We start from the raw sequence: 22,329 nt of genomic DNA, 5'->3' as shown, positions 1-22,329 counted from the left end.
AGTGATTTCGTGATGTAAACGCCTGGTGAGTACCAGAAACCTTCCCTGGCCATGACCTTGACCTTATATCAGGCAGCGGCCAATCCTTAAAAGAGAATGCCCAGTGCTAGTGTGTTTCTACAGTTGCAGCCCAGTGTGTCAGAGTAAAACTGCCCCCATGCAGTCTTCAGTGGCTGATTTTTCAGAAGCAGATCGCCAGGTCTTTCTTCTGAGGTTCCTCTGGGTGGACTCCAACCTCCAACCTTTCCGTTAGCAACCGAGCATATTAACTGTCTGCACTGGCCAGGGCCCCCAGCTCATGTGCACAGGGCTTTTGTTGCCCACACCGGCCCTTGAACTGGGAGGAAGCTGCAGCTCAGAGGCCAGGGGCAGTGTCCCGGCCACAAGGGGCTGGCCGGAGTGAGCCCCAGGCTGTGCTCTTGCCCATGAGGACTGTTGCTGTCTCGTCATGCTCCCACCGAAGCCCCCGGCCTCTCTCTGACTCTCCCCAAGGTGGAAAGCTCTCTGCTGACCACCCTCGTCCTGTTCACAACAGGGTCAGGGCCACAAGGTGAAGAAACTCTCCATCGTCGTCTCCCTGGGGACAGGGAGGTCCCCACAGGTACCCGTGACCTGCGTGGATGTCTTCCGTCCCAGCAACCCCTGGGAACTGGCCAAGACTGTTTTTGGGGCCAAGGAACTGGGCAAGATGGTGGTGGACTGTGTGAGTAGGGCCCCTTCCCCAGGGGTCTCCAGCCCGGTCTGATGCCTTCGCCTTCTTCCTGTGGGAGGCAGCAGGGCGCTGTGAGCCTGTTTATCCAGCTGCGGGGAGACAGGCCTGATTAGTAGTTTCCTTGTGGGACAGGAGCCTTGCCCAGAGCTGCGCTTCTCAAATGCTCCTTAGCTGCGGAGCCCTTTCTTCAACTGCAGCTCAGAATCTAAAGTGGACAAAGCTGCAGGGGAAGGGGACAAGGCGGCCCGGCCACTCATCTGCTGCCCCCACCCCTCGAGACCCTGAACGGGCTCAGCTGAACCAAATGTGGAACCCACAGATGGTGGACAGTGGGGACAGCAGCCCCGAGAGGGGGACCTGCCCAGTGTCCCCTGCTGATGGGTAGCTAGGCGCGACTAGAACCAGGGGTCCTGATTTCAGGGCAGGGCTCCCCCACTGTCCTGGGTGGGGCCCCTGGGGAGGGCTAGGTGCAAGGTGAGTGGAGGTGCTCACTGGGCTTCTTCACACCAGTGCACGGATCCGGACGGGCGGGCAGTGGACCGGGCGCGGGCGTGGTGCGAGATGGTCAGCATCCAGTACTTCAGGTGAGGCTCGCACACCCAGCCCAGCCCCACACCCTGGCCAGGCCCGATGCGTCCACCTTCCCAGCCGTCGGCGTGGACTTGCCCTTTCCCCGAGGGGCTGTTCTGCTTCCCTTGCTCACCCAGGCCCAGCTCTTGCCCCCAGCCAGGCTGAGCATCCTGGGGTGACCCCTCTTCCTTGGCCTGGACAGATTGAACCCTCAGCTGGGGACGGACATCATGCTGGACGAGGTCAGCGATCTGGTGCTGGTCAACGCCCTCTGGGAGACCGAGGTCTACATCTATGAGCACCGGGACCAGTTCCAGAAGCTTATCCAGCTGCTGCTTGAGCCCTGAGGCGTCCAGACCCAGCACCGCCCCCCACCCCACCCCACCCAACCAGCCCCTGCTGGGGAGGCCCGGCGAGGCCCAGACCTTGGAGCACTGGACAGTGCTGGCACCTCAGTTGTGCCTTGGACAGGCCGGGGTCCATGAGGCACCGAGCTTCTAGCCTGAGGCCAGTCCTGAAGGCTTTTCTCCCCCTTCTGTTCTCACCTGGCATTTTTTTATTCCAGGCTTTAAAAGCCTAGAGCTTCACCAGGCCCCTCTCCCTGACATAAAGGGGCCTCTGACAACTAACTGACAGGATCCCTCAACCTGTCAGCTGAAACACTAAGGGTGCCCACGTGCCTCACCCCGGACCCAGCTCTGGCCTCCCACAGGGCCCTGGAAGGCCACTCCAGCATCTCAGCGCCCCCTCCAGGTTCCTTGGTGGGTGAGACTTTCCCCTTCCGCCCTCTCCCCCATACCCTTTCTTTCCCTGGGGGGCAAGGGCTAGAGAAAGGGGATGTCCCCCACCACTTTAGCCAGGGAAACCTCAGGCTCCAGGAGCGAGAGGACCCGTTTGACTTTGCCCCTCAACACACCCACTGCCCACACCCCTCAGACCTACCCCGCCTTAGCTCTCCCGGCTCTCAAAGGTCACTCCTGGGGATTCATTTCTTCCTCCCAACAAGGAAGCGTTTTAAGGGTGTGCCTGGGGCTGCAATGAGGAAGGGCTCAGGGGCCTCCCCAAAACTGAAATAAACTGTGGGTTCAAGTTGGCTCATGTTGTGTTCATTGTGGTGTGGTGCAGCCCCCCACCCCCCATGCAGCTTTGACCTTCAGTCTTGACCTGTCTTCTTCCTGCACCCACTCAGAGCCTACACTTCCAGGCTTCCTGGGATGGGGTCACCTTCTCTCCCCTCCTTCACAGAGCAGGAAATAAGGGGCTAACACTCTGATGCCCTTCCCCTAGGCAGGCCCATGTAGGGTGTGGCCACGCTAATCCTCACTGTGGTGTACAAGGCCAGGGAGTGAGGGAGTGCCCCACTTGACAGCGGTGGGGATTGAGACCCAGAGAGGGCACGGCAGGTCTGTGCACCTTGGGGCCTGTGCTGCCTCTTCTCCAGCAGACTTGGGCAGAGGACCCACAGAGGGCGCCGCCTCGGCCCTCAAGGCCAGGCCTGATGGCGACCAATGGAGGGAAGAGGCCTGAGAATTGTGCCCACTGATTGGTCTGTTTGGCCTCCAGGGGCTGGGCCCCCTGTGTCTGTCAGGGAGGGTTCCAGAGAGGGGCTATTGAGCAGCTCTGGCCCAACAGGGTGGGCAATGCCCGGACAGGCCTCATCTTGGCAGGCAGGCAGGAGGGCAGGGTCCCCCCCGCCCCGAGCGCAGGGGTCCCCGGCTGGCAGGGAAGCCTCACCCTTGAGAAAGACTCAGAGGAGCAGCCCTGCCCACGTGCCCCCCACCCCTGCAGCTCAGGGGGTAAATAATTGAAGGGGCAGATCACACGAACCACCCACGTCACAGGCTGCCTTTCCCGCCGGGTCTGGTTACGCCCCAGATCGCATTCTGACATCCCTGGCTGGTGAATAATTAAGCTGCCACCTCCTCCTCACGGCCCTCGAGCCACGGGGCCCACTCTGCAGCCTCTCGCTGCCCGCCGAGCAGTGGGCACCAGCAGGCACCACCCCAGCACTCCGGACCTGCCAGTGCCTGTGTGCCCGCTCCATGGCCCCTGAGATGGACCAGTTCTACAGGTCCACCATCGCCATCTACAAGGTGAGCATGTGTACAGCCCGGGCCCAGGCACAGAGGTCAGGCTGCTCTGCAGGATGGTGAGCATGGGCTGGTAGCATGTTCAGAGAAGAACGGCCCCGAAGCCAGGCTGGCCCGAGCTGTGGCCATGGGGATGGGATCATTTGGAGCAGTCAGCCATGCCAGTCCCAAGCTGGGGCTCCAGAGCAGGATTTGTCCACAGTCACCCAGAGTGAGGGTCCAGCCAAGATGGCACTCAGCAGGAGCCGCCCCACCACCTTCCAAGCACTGGAGAAGGCAGGACGGGGCCCAGGGTGGCTGGAGCTGGGAGCAGGGCCTGAGTAGCTGAGCCTAAAGGGTGGAAGTCCAGATCCCAGACCCTGACAGCCCAAGCGAAAGGAGCTGGTGCCTGGCCTGGAGGTGGGGGGGTGGGGGTCTCTCTCTTGTTTCTGATCCCCTCTTTCAGACTCCCTGCTCCTCCCAGAGGTATGCAGACTCCATAGACATTTATTGAGCACCTCCTGTATGCAGGCCCCTTTCACCTATAGGCCTCACAGCACCCTACCTGTGGGGTAGAAAGTAGTCACCCCATTTGGTAGATGAGGACACAGACAGAGATGAGGTTTGATAAACCCAGAGAGGTTAATCAGCTTGTTCAAGGTCACAAAGGAAGGAAGAGGAGCTGCTGGGATTTGAACCAAGAGCAAGTCTAAGTCCAAGTCCAGGGCTGTCTTCACTACTCCAGGTGCGCTCCAGCTGGCCATGGTCTAGGGTGGCTGAGGGGATCCAGCCACTACCTCTCTCCCAGGGTGCTTTGCATTGAGGAGGGCAAGGTCTGCCCCTGTCCCTGCATGGCTGTCAGCAGCCCACGGGTCCAGCCCAAGAGGCCTGGACTCGGGACCTCAGTAGACAGGCAGGTTTAGCCCAGGGGGTGAAGGGAGCCCCTCTGAGGGGCACTGTTTCAGGGACTGAGGTCTGCCAGGACAAGTGGGTGAGCAGAAGCCAGCTGAAAGGGGACCCTGGCTTAGACCCAAAGCCCGTTGCCATCGAGTTAATTCCGACTCATATCAACCCTACAGGACAGAGTAGAACTGCCCTGTAGGGTTTCCAAAGAGCAGCTGGTGGACTTGAACCCTCAATCTTTTGGTTAGCAGCTGAGCTCTTAACTACTGTGCCACCAGGGCTCCTGGCTTAGAACCCAACTACCCACTGCCTTCGAGTCAATTCCAACTCATAGCGAACATACAGGACAGAGTAGAACTGCCCCACAGTGTTTCCAAGGAGCTTAGAACAGGGCCGCCAAAATATGGCCTCTAAGACCCCTGCTAGCTGAGAGCAGGGGCTGTGGGTGACCCCAGGTTTTTGGATGACCCCCCAGAGTCTGGAGGTTTCTCACTGGGCCTGGGGTGCCTGCTCTGAGGCCTGACAATTTGCCTCAGCTCATGGTTCTTCTCCCCAATCTCACCCCCACACCCTTGCCCTCTGGGTCCAGAGCATCACGGAGCAGTTTAACCCTGCCCTGGAGAACCTGGTGTACCTGGGGAATAACTACCTCCGGGCTTTCCACGGTGAGTGCCCAGCCACAGGGTGCCCAGCCCTGGCCTCTACTACCCCCACCCACTCCAGGTCCATCCATGCAGCACCCACCCACACCCAACCCATATTCTCGGCACCCCACACTAGATAGCTATCCACAAGACAGGCTGTCCCTCTTCACCCCTACATTCTCCTACCCACCATCCTCACTTCACAGCCAGGACCCCTGCACATCCTACCCCCTTACCTTCCTGTGCCCACACATCTTATACCACCCCACCCAGTCCACACCCCCACACCCCTTACCTACCCCTGCTTACTCAGGTGCCCCCAAATACTCCCTGAGATATAGGACCAGACCTGGCAGGTCCCACACAACCCAACACCCCCCAACAGCCACACAAGTTTCTATATGTCACCTAGATGCCACCTGGTGACCCTGCCACCAGACCAGTTCCACCTCTGGATCCCAGCCTTATATCCACAGCTGTTTTTCCACACACCCCTAAGCCAGCCTCACTGCTCACTCAGTCCCATGCAAACAGCAACCTGTCATCCACCCCACCGTGGCCCTCATGTTTCTCAACACCCCTCCCCCCGCCAGCGCTAATCAAGAGAGTAGGCGGTCCTCTGTGGGATGATGGCACCATGGAGGCCCAAACACCCAAAGCTGAACACCACGCTTCCCTCCTTGCCTTTTAGGACTTGGGAGTCCAAGCTGGCTCTCCTCCATACCTGCTCCCCGCTCCCAGCCTTCACCCCACCCCATGCCCTGCACCTTGAGCCTCACAGCACACCTGCCACACCCTCCTGATGGCCACACACAGGGACACCTGCGCCTGCCACAGGCCTACACTGGTGCTGCCCCACAGGGCGCCCCATTCCGCTCCTCCTCCCCAGTGCCCTGTCTCCGCACACACCCAACTCCATGTCCCCCTCACATGCACAAGGCCGGATCCCACGGTGCACCCCTCCACACCCCTCTCTCCTGACAAGGGTGGGGGTGGAGCAGAGGAGTGGTGGGGACTGTATCCCCTTCTCGCCACAGCCCTGTCTGAGGCAGCCGAGGTATACTTCAGTGCCATCCAGAAGATTGGGGAGCAGGCCCTGCAGAGCTCCACCTCGCAGATCCTGGGTGAGTGCTGCAGCCCCACCTCCTTGAGGGACATTCCTCTGAGCTCCTTCTCCACCTCCAGGCCACTTCCTGCTGTCCAGGCACTGGGCCCCTCCATTTGTCCCATCGATGCCTCCCCTCAAGCCCCACACCTGCCTTTGCCTGCTGTCCTAGTGTTCAAGGGGGGAGGGGAGAGCCTTTAACAGATCTGCCCTTCCAGAAAGTGCCCCCAGACTCAAGCTTTGCACTAGAGCCTCCCAGCCCACTCTCATTTCTGCAGTCTGGGCCCCTCCCCCCACTCCCTGCAGCTTCCAGGGCTGGGACATGCAGCCCCAGAGCCCTGTGGAGACCCCTAAAATCAGCCTCAGGCAGCCCCTTAGGGCAGGCTCTGGTGGGAAAAAGGCAGGCAGAGCAGGCTCCCCCACCCTGAAGCTGCCCCCTCTATGCCCCAGGTGAGATCCTGGTGCAGATGTCTGACACCCAGCGGCACCTGAATTCTGACCTGGAAGTAGTGGTGAGTACTGGACCCCATGGCCTTGAGGAGCAAGGGCCTCATCTCCCAAGTTCTCCTCTCAGGGAGGACTTCCTGGCCCCATCCCGGCCCTGAGTGACATGGGCCCCTGCTAGGGCCAGGATCTGCCGGGCATGGCTACCCGTGTTATCTTGTTCAATCCTCACAGAAACCCTAGGAGGCAGCTGCCAGGTCTATCCCCATTTTATGAGGAGGAAACTGAGTCTTAGAGGTTTGATAACTGGCCTAAGATCCCAGAATGAGTGAAGGAGCTAGGGTGGGAAGAAACCATGCCCAGGGGTGTCAGGCTCCAGCCCCCTCGCCTCAACCCTGGCCCTCCCTACTCCCTTCTCCAAAGGAGTAACCATAGTGAGTAAGTAAAACCCTTCCACGTCCCAGTGCCCACAGGACTGAACACAGGCTCCCCAGTGAGGAGTTCTGGGCCCTGCTGATCCCACGGCTTCCCTCCAGCACCCCCCAGTCATAGCCCAGCCACACCATAGAGCTGGCCTTCTCCAGACCCAGCCTGGCATCCCCACCGCTGGGCCACGGTCATGCTTCTCTCAGCCTAGAGTACTGACCCTGCCCCCTGCCATCTAGCACAGATGTAGCCTCCTCCGTGGAGCTCCCCAACCTCTGACCTCTGGCAGGTTCAGTCACTTCTCCCTCTGGATGTCAAATGGAGGCTCCTTTCTGTACGTAGTACGTGCAGGTTAAAACAGCAAGCTCTGCAGCCAGAACACCTGGGCTCAAATCCCAGCTCCACCATTACCGGCTTAGCGGCCTTGGACAGGTTACTCAGTATCTGTGTGCCTCAGTTTACTTGTGTAAAATGGTTGTTGTTGTTAGTTTCCATCAGGTCAATCCCAGCTCACGGTGACCCTATGTGTGTCAAAGTAGAGCTGTGTTCCATAGAGTTTTCAAGGCTGTGACCTTTTGGAAGCAGATCACCAGGCCTGTCTTCTAAGGCACCTCTGGGTGGGTTCAAACCACTAACCTTTTGGCTAGTAAAAAAACAAAACCAAACTTGTTCCTGTCGAGTGGGTTCCAACTCATAGCGACCCTACAGGACAGGGGAGAACTGCCCCATAGGGCTTCCAAGGAGCAGCTGATGGATTTGAACAGCTGACCTTTCGGTTAGCAGCCAAACACTTACCCACGGTGCCACCATTTTGGCTAGCCGTCAGTGCTTAATTAACTGTTTGTGACACTGCTTTGTAGGATTCTTTGAGGGTTAAATGTAACCTGCTCACCGTAATCCCTGGCAGCCAGAAGTCCTTCATGTATCTCAGTTGTGATGATTAGAAGTAGAATTTAGTTCCCTGTCTCTATCCCTCCCAAGACTGTGGGCTCTGCAGGGCAGGAATGGTGGTCTTCTCACTAGCTCAGGGCCTGGCATGGGTCTGGTACCCAGCAGGGCTTCACTGACGGTGGAAGGAAAAACTGAGCTTGAAAAAGGGAGCCGGTCTTGGCTACAAGGAGAGGAAGGGAGCGGGCTCGAGGGGGCAGAATGGAATAAGAAAGGCCGCAAGACCAGCAGGGGTGCACCAGAAGGCAGAGTGGGAGAGGTGGGCCTGATGGTGAGGGGCCTTGGAAGGTTTAGAAGGAAACCTCAATCAGTTGTGACAGTCCATGGTTCTCAAATGTATGGGGGTAGGGAGCCCTGGAAACCAGAGTCATCTTTGGGGGCCACCATAAAATACTCACCACTTTGATTACCGTGCTAGAGTGGAAAATGGTTTCCCAAAGCAGAAAATGCAGGTGCATCACATCTCTGCATGGTAAATCCACATCCCTGGGCCTGTCTCCCCAGGCACTGCGAGGTGTTGCCCTAAGCCTGCATGCCTCTTGGGCTGGCACAGCTCATCATGGCAGCCTATACCTTCCTAACCTTGTGATTGATGTCTCTCTGTGTCATTTGTGGGACACCTGGGTTAGGCAAGGACAAGTCTCACCCAGACCTGCTCTGTAAGGAGAGCTATCCTCTCAGGGCACCAGTCTTGGCCGTAACAGTCGGGCAGCGCCCTCAGCCAGAGCTGTACCAGGTAGAATAGCACCAGAGGCTACCTCCATCTTGGGCTCGTTCATTCAATAACCATTTACTGCCATGTGCCCCCATTGTGTGCCAGGCACTGTTGTAGGCACTGTTGTAGGCACTGGGGACACAGCAGACAAAATTCCTCTCAAAAAGTGGAGTCAGACCAAAAAAAAGCCAAGATAAATAAGTAAATATATATGTTACTGTAAGATGCAGTCAATGCTATGGAGAAGAAGAAAGCAGGGAAAGGGGATAGGAAGAGTTTGGAGAATACAGCTGACACTGAGAAAAGATCTGAAGGAGGTGAGGGAGTTAGCGAGGGAGGTATCTAGGGGAAGAGTGTTCCTGGCAGAGGGAACAGCATGTGGAGAGGCTCTGAGGAGGCCCACCTGTTATGTTCACAGCACAATGATGAGACCCCTGTAGCTGGAGATGAGATCAGCAGTTAACAGGGGGACCTTGTTGGAACTCTGGGTAGAGGGGGCACCCTTAGAGGGCTTCAAACAAAGGAGTGACAGGATCTGACTTAGGATGGGGTTTTTTCCTTCTTCTTCATCTTCTTTTTCCTTTTTAGACCTCTTTTATTGTAAAATAAAACACTGATACAGAAAATCAAACCGAATGAATGCAGAGTTTAATGAATCATTGTAAAGCAAGCATCCCTGAAACTGTCACCCAGGTTAAGAACTTTGCTGACCTTCCCTGAATTCTCTCCATGTGTCACCATCAAACTCACAGCTCTTCCCTCCCTCCAAAAGTGACCACTGGCCTGGCACTTACTTGTGTTTCTTCATATTTTCATCCACAGACACTATAGCTTAGTCTTACTAGTTAAAAATTTATGTATATCTTTAAGTATCTTTTAATCTACTAGTTTTCTCTCCATCCCTATCTTTTCCTTAAAATTTTCCTGTTGACAGCCCTGGAGTCATTTGAGTTTCTCATAGTCTGGAGTTTCTCACAATCTGGATATTGCTGATCTCATACTCGCCACGCAGTTCAGCTTGTCCTCTGGATTCAGAAATCCAGGGAAAAAAACTAACATAAAAGACTAGCAAGAGAAAACCTTTGATGTAAAATCCGGTAGATAAAATCCAGACTCAGGTTCCACACCTTTGGCAAGATAGAGGGTGCTGGATTCTTCCGTCGGGAGACACTTCATGCCTTTTGTCATGTGCCATTAGCAGCAGTGGATTCTCAACGCGTCTACATCTATGAACACATTAGGAGTTACAAAATGATACTGTTCTGATGCTCTTTCACGTATTAACTCTAACGCTTCTATAAAAAGATGCTTCCCCCTCACGTACTATTTGTTACCCAGGGACTCCTATTATTTGTATGTTGGATCTTCATAGACTGTCTTCAATATTTGTCTCTTCTTCTTGGATATCTTTAAGTCTTTTTCATTTCTTTTTCCTTTCACTTCCAGATTTGTTGCTGTAGTTAGTTGCCACTGAGTTGGCTCCAACTCATGGTGACTTGATGTATAATGGAGCAAAACATTGCCCAGTCCTGTACCATCTTCATGATCATTGGTATGTCTGAGCCCATTGTTTTGACTCATGTGTCAGTCCATCTCATTGAGTGTTTACCTCGTTTTCATTGACCCTTTAACTTTATGAAACATGATGTCCTTTTCTAGCAATTGATCTTTCCTGAAGATGCGTCCAAAGTGAGCCGAAGTCTTGCCATCCTTGCTTCTAAGAAGCGTTCTGGTTGTATTTCTTCTAAGACTGATTTGTTCGTGATAAAGCAAACCTGTTGCTATCGAGTTGACTCCAACTCATGGCAACCCTATAGGACAGGACAGAGTAGAACTGCCCCATAGGGTTCCAAGGCCACAATCTTTATGAAAGCAGACTGCCACATCTTTCTTCTGCGGAATGGCTGGTGGGTTCAAGTTGCTGACCTTTTGGTTAACAGCCAAGCGTGATTAACTTCTGCACCACCAGGGCTCCTTTTGTTCATGATAGTATGATTTAAACATACTTGTTTTTCTTTAAACTTTATATATGTATGTGTATATATATATATAAAATGTATGAACTATCAAACTACCACTGAACAAAGTTTAAATACATACAATGTTCTAAAATTGGTGGTGATAGTTGCAAAACTCTTGAGTATACTAAAAACTACTGAACAAAATGTCTATAAGCTTTATTTAGTGGTTTTTAGCAGATTCAAGAGTTTTGCAGCTATCACCACTGTCTAATTTTAGAACGTTTTCATCACCACCCCCCCAGAAAAAACCTCAAAAAACTCCATGCCTATTAGTAACCACTCATCATTTTTTAGTTTCTTTTTGATTTAAACAATTCCCACCTCTCAGCTTTCTGTTTCTCTTAAGGCATTATTTGTTGTGTTTATTCATTCTTGTGTTCCTTGTAGCTTAGCCTTCGTTACTGAGATCAATTTTCCTTTTTAAGTTTATAATTTTTTCCTGAATTCTGTCTCTTATTTCTATATTTTTCTTATTCTGATCTATGTTGCACCTTACCTATCTGTTATCATTTTGTTAATGTCTTTTGGTTCACTTTCAAGTAGTAGATAACACTTTTGTGGGCCTGTCTTTCTAGTGTGTTTTCATTGTCTGTATGGAAACCCTGGTGGCATAGTGGTTAAGTGCCACAGCTGCTAACCAAGAGGTCTGCAGTTCAAATCTGCTAGGTGCTCCTTGGAAATTCTATGGGGGCAGTTCTACTCTGTCCTATAGGGTTGCTGTGAGTTGGAATTGACTCGATGGCAGTGGGTTTGGTTTGGTTTAGGAATGTTGTTCTCTTCCTTATTCCCTTTTTTCTCATAATGACTTTCTACTGGATTTTACATCAAAGGTTTGCTGTTGCTAGTTTTTTTAACGTGAAATTTCGTTTTTTTCCACTGAATTTTTAGAAGGAGGCATGGTTAAGGATAGCTTTTATAACTTTACAAGATCTCGTCCTGTTGTTTTTGTGTAGTTTCCAAAAACATGGCAGCCTTCTTTCTGAAATTTCCTGCCTCTGTTGCCCTCCCCTACCTTTGTTGGACTTTGTCTTTCCTTTGTCTCTCTTGTCCCTGTTCTTCTTGATTTTTATCCTATCCTCAACATTTTCCCCTCAGTTTGAGCCCTATCCTGGAACAGAGCCTGGGTGGTCAGTTTCAAGAGTTCATAGGAGCTAGGTTTCTCCAGACACTTCAGACTCTACCAAGAACCCCTTGAGCTCCTGCCTTTTGGATTAGCCAAAATCCCTTCAAGCTTCAGCTGCTGTTCTCAGATTACCTTGCTGTGCTTTCCGGTGAATACTTGTTGACTATTCTGGAAGGTTCTCTTATTCTCAGGTCCATCAGACATAGTCACCTCCCAGTGCTTTGTCCTGCACAGATGGTGATATGCAGGCCTCATAGATGTTAGCAACTTGTGTTTTGGGGTTTGTGGAAATACCTTGTCGCATAGTTTTCTTACAAATGTTATCTGTTAGTTTTAGGTTTTGCTACATAGTTTCTCTACCTGTTTTTATGAGAGAATGAGGGGAGATTTTAAAACTATGCTGCCATTGCCACCATCATCCCAGAATAGTATTATTGTTTCTTATTGAGGTAAAAGTTATATATGATAACTGTCCAGTTCTAAAATGTTAAGTTTGATGACTGTTGACAATTGTATACATTATTAACCACGATGTTAACAAGAGTTAGAACATTTCCATCAATCCAGAAAGTTCCCTTAGCTCCTTTAATCTAGAGATTAATTTTGCCTGTTCTAAAACTTCATATGGATGGAATCATACCATATGTATTTTTTGTGTGTGTCCAACTTCTTTCATTCAGCATAATGTCTGTAAGACTAATTCATGTGTTGCATGAATCAATACTTCATTCTGTTCTATTGCTGAGTACTAGTCCATTGTGTAAGGATAACACAATTTGTTTATGCATTCTTCTGTTGATGGTCATTTGGGTTGTTTCCAGTTTGCGGCTACTATGAATAACACTGCTGTGAACGTTCTTGTACAAGTCTTTTTGTGGATATTCATTTTTCTTGGGAAAATGCCTAGGAATGTATACTTAACATTTTAAGAAACTGCCAAAGAGTTCTCCAAAGTTATTGTACCATTCTTCACTCCCACCAGCAATGTGTGGAAACTGCAGCTGCTCTGCATCCTAACTAGCATTTGATGTTGTCAGTCTTTTTAATTTTAGCCTTTCTACTGGGTATGAAATGGTAACTCAATGTGGTTTTATTTTTGCATAGCCCTGATGACTAATGCTTTTTAATATGCTTGTCAGCCATTGATATATCTTCTTTCATAAGTGTTTGTTTAGTCTTTTGCTCATGTTTTATTGAGTTTACATCCAGTTAATGTTCACTTATAAGAGTTCTTTATATAACCGGGGTATGAGTCTTTTGTCAAGTATATGTACAGTAAATATTTTTTCCCAGGCTGTAGCCTGTCTGTTCATTTTCTTAGTGATGCCTTTGATGAACAAAAATGTAAAATTTCAGTGAATTTAACAATGTTTCAATGGTTCGTACCTGTGTCTTGTGATTGGCAGAATAATGGACCCTACATCTTAACCCCCAGAACCTGTGAGTATGTTATCTTAAGTGACAAAAGGGACTTTGCAGATAGGATTAAGTTAAGGACCTTCAGATGGGGAGATTAGTCTGGATTATTCACGTGGGCCCAATGTAATCACAGGGTCTATAGAAGAGGGAGAGAGAAGAAGAGTCAGAGTGATGTGATGTGAGAAGGACTCAGTCCACTGCTGTGAGCTTTGTAGATGGAGGAAGGGGGCCATAAGCCAAGGAATGCAAATGACCTCTCTGTAGAAGCTAGAAAATGATAGGAAACAGATTCTCCCCTAGAGCTTCCAAAAATGAATGCAACCCTGTTGACCCTTTGATTTTAGCCCAGTGAGACCTGTGTCAGACTTCTAGTCTATAAAACTGCAAAATAGTAAATTTATGCTGCTTTAAGCCACCCAGTTTCAGGTAATCTATTACAGTGGCGATAGAAACCTAATACGTGTCCTATCTAACAAATATTTGCCTACCGCATGGACACAAAGATATTCTCTTAAGGTTTCTTCTAAGAAGCTCTATGTTCTGGGTTTTGCATTTATTTCTAAAATCCATCTCAGATTTATTTTTACATATGGAGTGAGATGGAATCAGTGTTCATTTTTTCCCTATATGGATATTCAGTTTTTCCAGGACCTTTTGCTTTCCCCATTGAATTGAATTGGTGCCTTGGTCCAAAATTGATTGTTCATATATATGTGAGTATATTTCTGGATTCTTTACTCTGTTCCATTGATATTTGTCTATGCTTACATCAATACCACACTGCCTTAATTACTGTAGCTTTATAGTATATCTTGAAATCAGGTAGTTTAAGTCTCCCAACTTTGTTCTTCTTTTTCAAAATCATTTTGGCTAATCAAGATCCTATTCATTTCCATGTAAATTATAGGACTAGCTTGTCAATTTCTTAAAAAATGCCTGCTGGGGTTTTAATAGCAATTGAATTAATCTGTAGATGAATGGAATCTTAACAATATTGAATCTTTATATCCATGAGCATGGTATATCTCCACTTATTTCTCACCGATGTTTTGTCATTTTCAGTGTGGCAGTCTTGCACATCTTTTGATAGATTTATTCTTAGCTATTTGATGTTTTTTGAAGCCACTGTAAATGAAATTTTCAGCTTATATTTTAATAAGATCACTCTGACTGTTGTATTAAGACTAAACTATTGGGGGTGGAGGGCAAAAGCAGAAGCAGGAAGACTAGTTAGGAGGCTACTGCAATCATCCAGGGGATAGATAATGTAGCTGGAAAAGGGTGGCACCAGTGGTGGTGGTGAGAAGAGATCAGATTAAGATAAAGCCAGCAAGATTTTCTTTCTTTCTTTTTTTTAAGTGCTTTATGGAGCTATAATTAACATAACATGCAATTCACCCTTGAAAGTACACAGTTCAGTGACTTTTAGTATATTCACAGAGGTGTGTGTCCATCACCACAATCAATTTTAGAACATCTTCATTACCCTAAAAAGAAACCCACACCCCTTAGCTGTCGCCATTTAACCCCTTTCTCCCCTCCAAACCCTAGGCAACCACTAATCTGTTTTCTGTATCCATAAATTTGCCTGTTCTGGACTTTTCATATAAGTGGAATTGTACAGCACATGATCTTTTGTGACTGGCTTCTTTAACTGAGCATAATGTTTTCAAGGTTCATCTATGTTGTAACATGTATCAGCACTTCATTTTTTTTTTTATCACTGAATAATATTCCATTGTATGGATATATCACATTATATTTATCCTTTTATCATTTAATCAATATGGGCTGTTTTCTACTTTTTGGCTTTTATGAATAATGCTGTTATGAACGTTTGTGTGCAGGTTCTGGTGTGGATATATGTCTTTGTTTCTCTTGGGTATATACCTAGGAGTGGAATTTCTGGGTCATATAGTAACTTTCTAGGATCCCTGGTGGCACAGTTGTTAAAGTGCTCAGCTGCTAACCGGTCAGCAGTTCAAGCCCAGCAGCCCTCTGTGGGAGAAAGGTGTGACAGTCTGTTTCTGTAAAGACTTATAGCCTTGGAAACCCTAAGGGGCAGTTCTACTCTGTCCTGTAAGGTTGCTGTGAGTCAGAATCGACTCGGCGGCAGTGAGTTTGGTTTTTTGGTTTATGGTAATTTCTATGTTTAACTGTTTGAGGTTAACTGCCAGACTGTTTTCCAAAGTGGCTGCACCATTTTACATTCACCCCAGCAGTGTAAGAAGGTTCCAATTTCTTCACATCCTTACCAACACTTTTTATTTATTATCTATCTTTTTTTATTATAACCATCCTACTGGGTGTGACATGGATCTTGTTATGGTTTCGATTTGCATTTCCCTAATGACTTGTGGAAAGAACCCTGGTGGCACAGTGGTTAAAGCGCTAGGCTGCTAACCAAAAGGTCAGCGGTTCGAACCCACCAACCGCTTCATGGGAGAAAGACATGGCAGTCAGCTTGCATAAAGATCACAGCCTTGGAAATCCCATGGAGCAGTTCTACTCCATCCTATAGGGTTGCTATGAGTCAGATTCAGCTCAGTGGCAGTGGGTTAAGGACTAATGGGAGCCCTGGTGGCCCAGTAGTTAAGAGCTAGGATGCTAACCGAAAGGTTGGCAGTTCGAATCCACCAGCTCTTCTTGGAAACCCTATGGGGCAGTTCTACTTACTCGACGGCAATGGTTTTTTTAATGACTAATGATGTTGAGCATCTTTTCATGTGCTTATTGGTCATTTCTATGTCTTCATGGATTACTTTATGCTCAGACTCTTTGCCCATTTCTTAATTGGATTATTTGTCTTCTAATTATTCAGTGTAATAATTCTTTCTATATTCTAGACACAAGTCCCTTACCAGGTATATGATTTGCAAATATCTTCTCCCATCCTGCAGGTTGTCTTCCCATTTTCTTGAAGGTGTCCTTTGAAACACGAAAGTTTTTAATTTTAATGATATCTGGTTTATCTGTTTTTTCTTTTTTCACTATGCTTTTGGTGTCATATCTTAATCCAAGGCCATGAAGAGTTACCGCTATGTTTTCTTCTAAGAGTTTTATAGTTTTAGCACTTACATTTAAGTCTAGGATCTGTATTTGTATAGGGTATTAAGTAGGGATCCAAATTCATTCTTTTGCATGTAGTTATCCAGTTGTTCCAGCACAATTTGTTGAAAATAGAATTGACCATGGGATTTAGCAATGCGAAGGTCATCGGTGATTTCCACAAAAGCTTTCTTGGTGTGGGAAAGCCTGACTACAGGGATTCAAGAGGAAATGGGAGGAGGAGAGTCTGGATCAGCCCATAGAGATGATTCTTTCTGGAGGTTTTTGCTGCATAGATGGAAAAAGGATTTCTTGAGAACCACTGGAAGAACTCCATATTTCAATGCATGAACTCAACAGTGGGGTCTGCTATTAGCTTCCTGTGCTTCTTTATTGTGAAGCTTACGGTACCCTCTCATGAAGCGCGTGCCCCAGGAACAGCCTCTTTTGTGATCTGGTGGAAATTCCTCAGCCCGCCCTGGGGTTGGTGCCTCCCTTGTTTCAGAACCCTCCCAGCTATTTATAAATAGTCCTCTGGTTCCCTTCTGCAAGAGCTCAAAGTTCACTTCAAGTATCAGGCTTTTGATAGATGTGTTTCTTCAGGGAATCGACAAAGACTTTCCATTGGCCCAGCGGTGGGCTGGCCCCATCCGATTGGGGCATCTGGGCCTGTGTCCTCTCTGCCCTGCTGGCGATCCCAGCCACGCCTGGCAATGGAAGGAGTTCTATATAATCAGCTGTTCTGCTCTAAGGCACATCTCCGGAACGTGACTCAGCCCACACGTCACCGAAGCAGAAGGAGTGACAGCTCTATAGCAAGGAAGTTGGCTTGTTCCCTAGTGGCTTTTCCTAGCCAAGAGGAGCCAGGACAGGGTAAATAAAATTAGCAGGAAAGGAAAAAGCCCTGCACAGACGGCAAAAGCAAGCCCTCTTGGCCGAACCTTAAGAACATTTTAAAAGAGAACCTTTGCCCAGGCCTCCCTCCCAAGACCCACACTGTTGCCCCACCTCCTATGGCTGCCTGAATGACAGCCCCAATGACTCAGCGCTCCCTCCTCCTGCATCATCTCAGCTCCAGCGGCTCTGCAGTGGTTAGAATGCAGCCAGCATGTCCATTCTGGTTTTGTGCATTTTAATGTTAGCATTTGGCTGCTAACTGAGAGGTGGAGACTTGAGTCCACCCAGAGGTGCCTTGGAAGAAAGGCCTGGAGATCTACTTTTGAAAAATCAACCACTGAAAACCCTTTGGAGCACAGTCCCACTCTGACACATACAGGGTCACCATAAGTCCGAGTCGACTCAGTGCCAACTGGTCACCGGTTTGTTTGGGTAGTTCAAGTTCATCTTTCCAGGTATTCCTCCCTCCTCCCCTCCCCTACACACCCCATCGTCTTTACCAGTTCTCTGGTTACGAAGTTGCCTGGGTTTGGAGGGTCTATCCCAACCCTATCTTCTCCATAAGTCCCATTGTTTAGATTAGGCGATCTTGCAGAATATTGCGTTTTTTTCAGGAAAAAAATACATGGTGTTAGGGCAGAAATCTTGGGCTTTCTCTTTCGTGGGAAGCAGGGCCAAGGGTGGGGTGAGGCTCCTAGGACACAAAATTCAAGGAGGCACCTACTGCCGGGGCTGCACAAGTACAGCATCAGAAAGACTCACTTCCTATTGGACCCTGCGTGGCACTTCCTTAACACTGACACCGCCCCTCCACACACACACACCTGGGCAGCCACAGCTCCGGGTCTTCAGGCATGGCAAGGACTGAGGAAGCCACACCCAAGCTCCCTTGCAGACCAGCAGGTCCCATAGTTTCAGAAACAATTGTGAAAGAAAACCTTAAAATCTGGACATTTTATAATGTCCTGATTTTCCCTGCATTCTGGAAGGAGATTACTAATACTCCTTTTCTGTGAGGTAGCCTGGCCCTGTGGGACAGAGCTCCTGTGGCAGGAGGTGGAGGCCATGGAAGGTTCTGGAGCAGGAGTGCAGTGGGTAAGGGTACACTGACAGAGAAGGTGGAGCAGAGGTGGGGGGTCTCTGGAGAGGTAAGCATCCGAGAGAGGGAGAAGCTCCTTTTCGTTTCCTGTGCTGCCTGACCCAAGGGCTCAAAGGGCAGCGAGGAGGGTTCAGATCCAACTCCCACCAAGGTGGGGTCACTCAGGGAGAGCTGATGGAGGCTAAAGGGGACTGTGCCAAGTGACTGCCACCGTCCACAGACTTGGAGCTGATCAAAGTTTGGAGAGCTGGACCTCAGACAGCATCTGGTCAATCCTTCCCTGGCACAGACAGGGAAACTGAGGCCCAGAGGGACAGCAACTTGTCCAAAGCCTCAAGGCAAACTGGAGGCAGAACCAGAATTAGATTGCAGCTCCGCAGAGCCGAGCCCAGCAGCCTTTGGCCTCCTCATCTTCTGGATGGTCCTATGCCCACCACCCCCCATCTAAGGCCTCGGCAGTGCTGAGCACTTGCCCTTGCCAGGCCCCGAAGATGCAGAGGTGGGTCAGGTGTGGCTCACACCCACAGCACTGCTGCGTGGAGGGCCCACAAACCGGTGGAGAGAAATTCCAACCAGTACAGAGGGGCATGGCCAGGGGCCCAGAATCAATCCTGCCACGTGGCTGAAGGAATGAACAATGAACAAACAAATGTGTACACACTTCAGAAGCCAAAATGAGAGAGCAGTTAATTCTGCCTGGGGAAGTCAGGAAGGCTTCCTAGAAGAGAGAGCAGCAAGCTGGGTTTGAAGATGGGTAGCAAATTCCAGGCAGAGCGAATGGCAAAATCCAAGCACAGACAGAGACTAAGACCAAGAACAGAAGGTGGGGGCACATTTCTCAAGGATGTGGTGGAGCCAGGCACTGCATTAAAGGCTTTGTGTGTTTAACCATTGGACCCTCCTTCAACCAGCTGCTCAGAGTATCCTTGCTTCTCTGACAAGTGGGCAGGTGCCTGGTGTTAGGAGCACCATGGACAGGGCTGTGGAGTTGGAAGTACTCAGGGGATGCTGGGGCCTGGGAAGGGGAGGCCCCCTGATCCCCTGCCCTACACCCCGCACAGGTGCAGACCTTCCACGGGGACCTGCTGCAGCACATGGAGAAGAATACCAAGCTGGACATGCAGTTCATCAAAGTGAGTCTGCCTTCCCGTCCCAGGCAGGACCTCCTCTCCCCGTTTGACAGATGGGCACACTGAGGCTAGCACTGGGCATTGACTGACTGAGTCCCGCTGACCCTGCCTGGTGCTCTGACCTGTGGGCCAGGTGTCTTGAGTTCTTTGATGTGAGAGTCTCCCTCCTCTCTCCACCCCACCCCAGGACAGCCGCCAGCACTATGAGATCGAGTACCGCCACCGAGCCGCCAATCTGGAAAAGTGCATGTCTGAGCTGTGGCGCATGGAGCGCAAGAGGGACAAGAATGCGAGGGAGATGAAGGTGCAAGAGCTGGGGGCAGGCAGCTCGTGGGGTGACCTGGGCTATGGGGGAGCCCCAACATCCTCCTGAGCTCCCCCACCCAGCACCAGCCCAAGCCCAGGAGCAGGGCTTGCCCCACCCTCTGCTGAGTGTAGCTGGAGAGTCAGACTCTCCGTGGGGGGTGGGCACCGCAGGCCCTCAGGCTACTCCTCAGCCCCCTCCTCCTTGTCTCTGTGACTTCCAGGCCTTCCCTGGGTCCCCAGCACCCCCCAACCTTAGTGCCCCCCACTTTACTCTCTTGCTTCACTGAGCAAACTGAGCCGATAAGTCAAGATGCTCATGAAGACGGTAGCAAAGCCACGATCTGCCAGCGGCCCCATTGGCCTCCCCCGGACAGTGGTGCCCTGCCTCCTGGCTAAGGCCAGTGCCTTCTCCCAAGCTCAGGGCCCCATCCCTGGTCTCTATCTCCAAGACCCAACTCTGTGGACTGATAACCCTCTATCTCCTTGCCTATGTCCTCTTCCAGCTATTCTAAGTAAGCTCACGTCTTCCCTCTTTAAATCTTCCCTTCCAAGTCAGGCATTATTGACCCACTTGTTCACATTGTCATTACACAGACCTCCCCGGGCCCACCTCTGTGCTTGGCTCTGTACTGGGTGCTGGGGACGGAGCCACGGCTGGGACAGTAGCTCTGCCTGTGAGAGGCACCCAGGCTGGGAGGGAGACAGAGCTCAGATGGAGGATGCCCCCGAGGGGCAGGCAGGAGCTAGGATGGGATGGGTGCTCAGGGGGTCCCCTGGGACGAGTCAGCCAGGTCAGGAAGGACAGGGAGGATTCAGACAGCTGCACCCATGGGGGGTGGGATGGGACACCACCCACTGCCCCCAGCCAGAGCCCCCTTTCCTTGCAGGAGAGCGTGAACCGGCTGCGTGCGCAAATGCAAGCCTTCGTGTCTGAGAGCCAGCGGGCAGCCGAGCTGGAAGAGAAGCGGCGCTATCGTTTCCTGGTCGAGAAGCACCAGCTGCTTTCCAACACCTTCTTGCAGTTCTTCGGCCGGGTGAGCGGGGCTGGAGGACAGGAAGTGGAGCCCGTCAAGGGGCTGTGCCTCTCCATGAGCTGGCAGCACACAGGCACCTCCCTCCTTCCTCCCTTTCCCCTTTCCTCTCTGTAGAAATTTGCTGTTCTACATATTCATGTTTTCAAACCTCTCTCCATTTCTTTGTTTATTTGTATCACCATCCATTCATTCATTCATTCATGATCATGTTTATTCTTGCATTCATGCACGAATTTGTGCATTTATTTTTTTATTCACGAATTAACCGTTTATTTTTTTATTCATGCATTCATCTGCTCACCATTTACAAGTTCAGTAATTCATAGGTTTTTTTCAGTTATTGTACCTTAATTTTATCACGTTATTTAAATCCTCCATGCTCTTGCTTTGTTCTAGCTGCTAAACCAGTTTCTCTTCATTTCTCATTGGATTTCTAATGGATTTTGCTTTCTGTATTTAGCTGCCATGTTGTTTTGTACATTTGGGTTTATGGCTATTATACCTTCTCTGTAACTATTGCCATTTATGTACTAATGTCTCTCTTAATCCAATTTGATGTTTTAAATTCCACTTTGTCTGATATGAATATCATCCTACCTGCTTTCTTTTCTCTTTGCTTATCCCTTTAAGTGTGTTTTCTGCTACTAACATATAGCTGAGTTTTTGGTTTTGACCAGTCTGACAATCTTTGTTTTCTAGTAGAGAAATTCAACCCATTCCCATTTAATGTAGCTGATATACTTGGTTTATCCTTCCGGATAACTTCAGTTAACTGTTATTTACTTTATTCTCTCCTTGTTCCCCTCCCCTCTTCTTGTTCTTCCCATTTTGGCTGAATTACTACATGTCCCCATTTCCCCTTATTAATTTGGAAATTCTACTGTTCTTTTCCTTTCTACTCGTGGCGACCTCACTCACTGACCCTTATGTCACATAGCTATTTGTCCATTATCTTTTCAAAACACCACCCACCCCCACACTACTCTGTTCATTGCTCCCTGCACCCTGTAAGAGGAGACCTTGAGAAGTATTTTCCTGCTCTCCCTTCTACTCTGAAATGAGACCTTTGGAAGTGTTTACTCCTCCCCTTATTGTCCCCAGCCCTACCTCCTGGTTTTGCCAAGGTAGTTCAAGAATTTTAGTTCTAGACCCTCATTAGTCCTCTATTTGTAGCCTGGCCCTTCTATTTCAAGAACCCTTATTCAGCTTACATGTAGTACCATTTCCCAGTCTGCCATCATCACCCACTGATATTTCACGTTACACGTGGTCAGGTTCACTGCTCTTCTTCATCTCCCACTGCCGGAGCTCTCTGTTCCCACCATTTGCTGTGGTTAAAGAACTTTCATGAGTGTTTCTTGCAGATACACTCTGAATCCTTGTTGTTGTTACGTGCTGTCAAGTTGGTTCCGACTCGTAGCGACCCTGTGTACAACAGAACAGAACACTGTCCTGTCCTGCACCATCCTCACAATCGTTGCAGCCACTGGGTCAGTTCATCTCTTTCAGGGTCCTCCTCTTTTTGCTGACCCTCTACTTTACCAAGCATGATGTCCTTGTCCAGGGACTGATCCCTCCTGAAACATGTCCAAAGTACATGAGACAAAGCCTCGTCATTCTCGCTTCTAAGGAACATTCCAGCTGTATTTCTTTCAGGACAGATTTGTTCGTTCTTCTGGCAGTCCATGGTATATTCAACATTCTTCACCAACACCA

At 49.7% G+C, this 22,329-nt stretch overlaps 2 protein-coding genes across 11 annotated transcripts in view; both read left to right on the top strand.

Annotated features, from left to right (window-relative positions):
* The window catches only part of PLA2G6 (phospholipase A2 group VI), an 82,667-nt gene extending 80,301 nt beyond the window's left edge, over positions 1-2,366 (top strand). For all 10 annotated transcript variants that reach the window (XM_049884425.1, XM_049884424.1, XM_049884422.1 and 7 more), the window contains 3 exons: positions 536-703; positions 1,223-1,296; positions 1,485-2,366. In XM_049884425.1, coding sequence (XP_049740382.1) covers positions 536-703; positions 1,223-1,296; positions 1,485-1,629 — 387 coding nt within the window. In that variant the 3' untranslated portion in view covers positions 1,630-2,366. The remainder of the gene's footprint in view (positions 1-535; positions 704-1,222; positions 1,297-1,484) is intronic.
* A 958-nt stretch (positions 2,367-3,324) lies between these two features.
* Positions 3,325-22,329, top strand: part of BAIAP2L2 (BAR/IMD domain containing adaptor protein 2 like 2) — a 33,278-nt gene continuing 14,273 nt past the window's right edge. The window contains exons 1-7 of the mRNA XM_049884416.1: positions 3,325-3,375; positions 4,844-4,919; positions 5,936-6,022; positions 6,454-6,515; positions 19,205-19,276; positions 19,461-19,577; positions 20,467-20,613. Of these exons, the coding sequence (XP_049740373.1) occupies positions 3,325-3,375; positions 4,844-4,919; positions 5,936-6,022; positions 6,454-6,515; positions 19,205-19,276; positions 19,461-19,577; positions 20,467-20,613 (612 nt within the window). The remainder of the gene's footprint in view (positions 3,376-4,843; positions 4,920-5,935; positions 6,023-6,453; positions 6,516-19,204; positions 19,277-19,460; positions 19,578-20,466; positions 20,614-22,329) is intronic.

Source organism: Elephas maximus, chromosome 4 (genome assembly GCF_024166365.1).
Source record: "Elephas maximus indicus isolate mEleMax1 chromosome 4, mEleMax1 primary haplotype, whole genome shotgun sequence".
Taxonomy (NCBI): domain Eukaryota; kingdom Metazoa; phylum Chordata; class Mammalia; order Proboscidea; family Elephantidae; genus Elephas; species Elephas maximus.
This window is presented reverse-complemented; position numbering and strand designations above follow the sequence as displayed.